The sequence below is a fragment of the Loa loa genome (assembly GCF_000183805.2).
Source record: "Loa loa unplaced genomic scaffold supercont3.285, whole genome shotgun sequence".
In the NCBI taxonomy this organism is placed as follows: Eukaryota; Metazoa; Nematoda; class Chromadorea; order Rhabditida; family Onchocercidae; genus Loa; species Loa loa.
This window is the reverse complement of record NW_018108465.1, coordinates 6,578-12,725: the sequence shown is the minus strand read 5'-3', so window position 1 is coordinate 12,725 and position 6,148 is coordinate 6,578. Positions and strand designations below refer to the sequence as shown.

The 6,148-nt window shown below is 20.6% G+C and overlaps 1 protein-coding gene across 1 annotated transcript; it reads left to right on the top strand.

Moving 5' to 3' along the window:
- Window positions 1-1,195: 1,195 nt before the first annotated feature.
- Window positions 1,196-4,870, top strand: LOAG_11777 (hypothetical protein; the record flags this gene model as incomplete). The annotated part of the gene is made up of 6 exons (XM_020448414.1): window positions 1,196-1,303; window positions 1,996-2,138; window positions 2,946-2,991; window positions 3,591-3,711; window positions 4,171-4,261; window positions 4,720-4,870. 6 exons carry the CDS (start codon window positions 1,196-1,198, stop codon window positions 4,868-4,870), a joined length of 660 nt encoding a protein of 219 aa, XP_020301441.1.
- Window positions 4,871-6,148: the final 1,278 nt, after the last annotated feature.

The window sequence follows — 6,148 nt, the reverse complement described above, 5'->3', positions numbered from 1 at the left end:
GGATTAGTTTAGAGTAGATTATTTAGAGTAGTAGTTTTTTCTTTTTTTTTTTTCTTTTAAAAAGTCGATTAAAACTAGGATAGTTTTATTGTGGTGGCGCCATATGTAATGATTTTTTTTTATTCTTTCTAATTAATTATTATAAAAGTATTTCGTTTTTTTTTTTTAAAAAATGAAAATCAGTAATTGAATTATTCAAAAAAGAAATGAATTTAATAAATAAGTAAAAATATTTAAGGATTTATAAACAGGTAAAAATTACTGTAAACATTAAAGGAAAAAAGTTGAATGATATATTTTTCTAAATTAATTATTATACAAATGTTTGTTTTTTTTTTCTTCCTTTCAATGAAAATTAATAATTGAAACTTTTGAAACTTTTGAAATAATAAATTTAGAAAATAGATAAAAAAATATTCGATAAATGAATAAAAATATTTGATAAATAAGTAAGAATTTTAAAAAAAAAAAAGAAAAAACTTATAAATAAGTAAAAATTTTTTTGAAAATCTAACAAATAAAAATGTGAAAAAGAAAAAGAAAAATTGATATAACAACATTAAATTTATTAATTTTTCTTTCACTTTTTTTTTTACCTCAATGCAATAAAAATTTAATGAATCAAGAAAGTAAAATGTTAAAATAAATTTGCTCTGTCAATATTTTAAATTGAAAGAAAAAAAAATTTTTTTTTAAATTATTAATTTCTTTTATTATATTGAAAATTTTAAATGCTTCCTTATTATATCATCCCTCTAAGTTAATCAAAAATCAAATGATATATTTTGCTTACTTTATAAATAAACTTTTAGAATGATACTTTCATGAATTTATTTTACTAATAGTAAGTGAAGTTTAATTTATCACTTACAGTAAGTATAACCAAATGCGTTCATGTTTTAGATAAACAAAAAAAAAACCGGAAAATTTTTTAACTAGTTAAAAAACCGGAAGTTTTATAGTTAATAGAAAACCGGAAATTTTATAGCTAATAGAAAACCAGAAATTTTAAAAGCTGCTTGTATTTTTTTTTTCTTGGTTTTCTTTTTTTCATTTTTCTTTAAACATTAGTTGCTAATTTTAATATTTTATCAGGAAATATTGCTTTTTTTTGTAGCTATCGATAAAATAAATTTATAAAATAAAAAAAAATTCGTTTTTTTTTTTCAGATTTATTTAACAGTATTTATCAAATATGTCAGAAGATGATAAGCATAGTAATGTTATCACAAATTCAAGCATTGATAATGATAATCAAGCTACTGATCAATCTATCGATATGGAATTTGGAAGTAAGCCTCTTGTTTTTTTTTTCTTCTCTCTCTCTCTCTCTTTCTCTTCCTTGGTTGCTTATAGGTGATAATTTTTGATAATTTTCGTGATAATTTTTATGATAATTCTCGGTTGTATAGCAATTTATAATAAATGTAAGAATGAAATTTTTTTAAAAAAAAAATGAAACCAAAAAAAAACAAAATTAGTTTTAGAATTTAAATTATTTGAAAAAAATTTGCAAATATTATTTTGAAAATTAAAGCTTAAATTTTGCTGCATAAATAATATTTCTAGTATTATTTTTCAGTAATTGTATTCTTTAGTAATTTATTAAATAAATGTTGCTACTTTATGCATAAAATTTTGTCATGAATAAGAACGATGAAAGTAATGTAAAACTTTTTTTTTTTTGAGTAATAAACATCCTTAGAAGTTTCTTTTTTTTTACATATTTAAATAGTTTTTATGTTTAATTAAAAAATTTCAACATTTATATAAAATTTAATTTTGAAAAAGAAATTTTCGATGGAAAAAAAAAACGACAGGAAGATTATAAATTTTGTTATTTTGCAATAAAATTTTACTCATTTCAATGTATTTTTGTAATTTTTATATGTCAATTTCAGTATATAATTTTGTCACAAAATTGAATGATTAATTTTGCAAAAGTAAATGATCTAATTCAAATTTGAGTAATTAATTTGCAAAAGAAAAAAAAAGGGAAAAAAAATTTTGGGATGTGGTGAAATTCGTTGTGGTGAAAATATCGCATACGTTACGGTTGGTATAATTTTCCGTGAACGTAATGATGGTAATTTGGAGTTATTACTTACGCAAGAAGCAAAACGACGATGTTTGGGAAAGTTTGTAGTTTTTTGTTTTATTATTATTGCGACAAATTTTTAGGCGATTAATTCATAAAGACAATTTTTTTTTCTTTTTAATTTTAGATTAGAAAAATTGAAATTTTGTAATGATAACAAAAATGAATGTTAATTTTTAGTGAATTATTCATTAATTGTTGTTTACAATTTTAAAATTTAAAATTGAAGAAAAAAAAGAATAGAAATTAGCAAAAAAAGCGAAAAAGAAAAAGATCAATTTATGTTTGATTAATTTTAAATGATTCTTGAGTACTTTATATATATATATATATATATGGTCGAAATAAAGTTTAAAGTAAGTAACAGTATAAGTAACCTTTTATAAATTCAAAACGAACTAACAGTAGAGAGGTAAGTTAGGTTCAAAACAAAGTAGTAATATAATAGGTAAACGAAGAGAAAGTAATATATAGGTAGGTTTTTGTAAGTTTAGAACAGGAAGTAATATAATTAAGGTATATTTGAGGTATTAGTTTGCTAAAGAAATATTAGCATCGAGAGTAATGGAAGTAATCTTAAATGGTATTTGGGAATATTTTTAAATTTTGAGCAATATTTTTTAGCAGAAATAATTACTATTATAAATTTTTATCGTGAATTTCAAAATATTTCAGTTATTTTTCCTTTTTTTTTCTTTTTTTTGAAAAAAAAAAGACAAATGGAAAACGATTTTGGACATTTTTATTTGTTTTAATTTTTTATTTTTAAATTTTCATTTTATGCTCCAATGCTTTAATTATTCTTGTTGAAATTAAAATTTTTAAATTTCAAACTCATTATTTTCAGATGGTATATTCCAGCTGGACGTGTTGAACCGGGTGAAACAATATTGGTTACTGTTTAAAATTCTTTTCACAATTATAATTTGAATATTAATTAAAATATTAAATAAATAAAAATTGATTTGTTTTTTTTTTTTGAAAGGATTTGTTTTTTTTTCATGAAGTAAAAAATAAAGAAATAAATCAAAAAAAAAATGAAACAAATAAATATAATAGAAAATAAATGAATAAATAAAATAAATAAATAAACGTGTAAAGATTTCTTTCATATAAAATTTTTTTTTTTCAAGTTAAAACTAATTTCTGTGCTAATAATTTTTATTACAATCATTAATAATATTCAAAAATTAAAATTTCAAATTGTTTTAAAATGAATTGAAATTAGTTTCAAACGTCTTTTCTTTCTTCTAAAAGCATTCGTTTTTTTTTTTTTTTTTGTTTATTTGCTTTAACAACGGAATTTTTTCCGATAAAATTTTCAAATTATTTTAGATAATTTTGATTAATTGATTAAAATTTCCATCTATTTAATTTTTTTTCATAAATAGCAAAAAATTACAAGATATATTACGGAATTTGAAGCTAATTGCATGCATTATTAGATATGATTTGATATGATAAATGAATAAATTTGCATAATTATTTTTAGGAAGGTGTTGTGCGAGAGGTATTCGAGGAAACAGGTTATAAATGTGAGCCAGAAGAATTATTAAGTGTAGAGGTACAAGGCTCTGGTTGGTATCGATTTTCATTTTATTGCAATATCATTGGTTAGTTATAGAAAAATTAAATTTTCATTTCTTTTTTTCATTTTTAATTTTTGGAAATTAATTTTTTTTGAAGGAAAATTTAAAATTTATTTTTCGTTGGTTAGTTGTACAAAAATTAAATTTTCATTTCTTTTTTTTCATTTTTAATTTCTGGAAATTAATTTTTTTGAAGAAAATTTAAAATTTATTTTGATTATATAAGATGCAAATTTTATTATAAATAGAATTATTAATAAATTGTTGAATTAGGCGAAATTATTTTGAAGCAAATTAATTAATTCGATTGTTTTTTTTTTTCTAATTAACTTTGGAAAATTTTTACTTCAGCCTAACTCATTCTTTTTCTCACAAACTCTTATCAATTTATCAGTTGTTGTTTTCATGAAAGTTTGATAATTGATAATAGGCTGATTAAAAAGAATCGTTGAAAAATATTGGTCAAAATTTTTGTTTGCTTAGGTGGTGAACGTAAAGTAATCGCTGATATTGAATCATTAGGCGCTGATTGGTTTTCAATAGATGAAATTAAAGCAAAAAAAGTTGATTTAAGGTATGTTATTAATAAGTACTCATAATTACATCCTAAAATAAGCTAAAATATACATTTTTTTCTTTAATAAGCTATTGATAACGATAACGATAATGATTACATGATAAGCTAATATCATTTTAATAAGCTTCAGTGATGTTAGTGATGATTATACGTGATATGCTAACACTGTTTTTGATGAGCTATTAATGATAATGATAATAATTGCATGGTAAATTAGCATTACCTTGGAAAATTATCAGTGATATTGATAATAAATGCATGATAAGCTAATACTGTCTAAGGAAGTTATCAATGTTGTTGGTGATGATAGTACATGATGAACTAATACCATTTTAATAAGCTATCAATGATGATGATGATGATGATAATGATTGTGCATGATAAGCTAGCCACCATATTGAAATGCGCATGATTTGTTTATGAAATGAATTAATTAAATTTAAAATAATTTTTAGGGCATCTGATTTTCTAAAAATTGTTGAAGAAGGAAAAGCATATCGTGAAAAGCGCGAACAATTTGCTAATAGTTTATCACGATTCTTGCCAATTCCTATTTCAGTTGATGGATTATTCATCGAATTTGCAATTCTGCGAACAATGAAGTAAGTTAGAAGAAAAATAATTTTTAAATTTCAACTTTTTAAATTACTTTTTTTTTTAATCTATATACATGTTATATTTTATAATTGTGTATCTATGCATATTTATTCATCTATTAAGTTAATGATTAAAACATAAGTTTTAAGTTCAATTTAAGATTGAAGTATTTTGCTATATCAGTTTTTTTTTTTTTTTTTTTGTTTATCAATTGATGATCGCTTTTTGATATCATTGTTTTGTTTGTTTATTTATTTATTCATTACATAAATGTATGGGAATTTTGATGAGAAATTTCTATTTTCAGCCAAAATATGGAAATTTTAGTTCATAGGAATATTACAAACGATGGAATGCTTATTGCAGCAATAAAAAATGCTTTACCTTTGGTGGAATTTAATTTTCGATATTTTTTTCCAATGGTTGTATTAAAATGTTTTCAGGTAATTTTTTTAAATTCTTATTAAAAGAAAACTTAAATCAAATTTTAATGGATTATTTATATGCTAATTTTTAGCTAAAAATGAAAGATAAAATCGATAAATTACAGCTTATTGAATTAAATTTGAAAATTGAAAAAAATTAAGACGCATCATTTACCCTATGACCTTTGACCTTTTGTGAATAATTCAGATGAAAATATTGAAAAAAAAAAAATTTGATTTATAAAATCAAACAATTTTGAATTACGAGCAGATAAATTGACAAAAATTGCAATATTTCATTTTATTTCTTTTTACGCATACCTTATTTGCATAATTTATAAAGTTACTATTTGAACTGTATTTGTAAATAAAACCATTATTTTGCGATATTTTTGTTTTGTTATATTTAGCATGCAAAAATTGCAATGTTTTAAACTAATATGCAAAAATAATAAATGTTGATTAATTATAATAATAATAATTTGTTCCAAAATAGTTTTTTTGAAATAAGTTATCATTTTAATCAGTCAAAGGGCATGATAATGTGAGCAATTTAGAAAGTAAATTTATTATAAGAACAAACAAAAATGACATCGATTTATTGTGTTATTGTTTGATACTCTAATTTCCTTATCACTTTTATCATCATTTTTTTTACTGATTTTTGTTTTTTTATCATCGTTCCCTTACCATCTTTATCATTACCCTCAAAAGCATTATTTTATCGAAATTTATTATTATTATTATTATTATTATTATTATTATTATTATTATTATTATTATTATTATTATTATTATTATTATTATTATTATTATTATTATTATTATTATTATTATTATTATTATTATTATTATTATTATT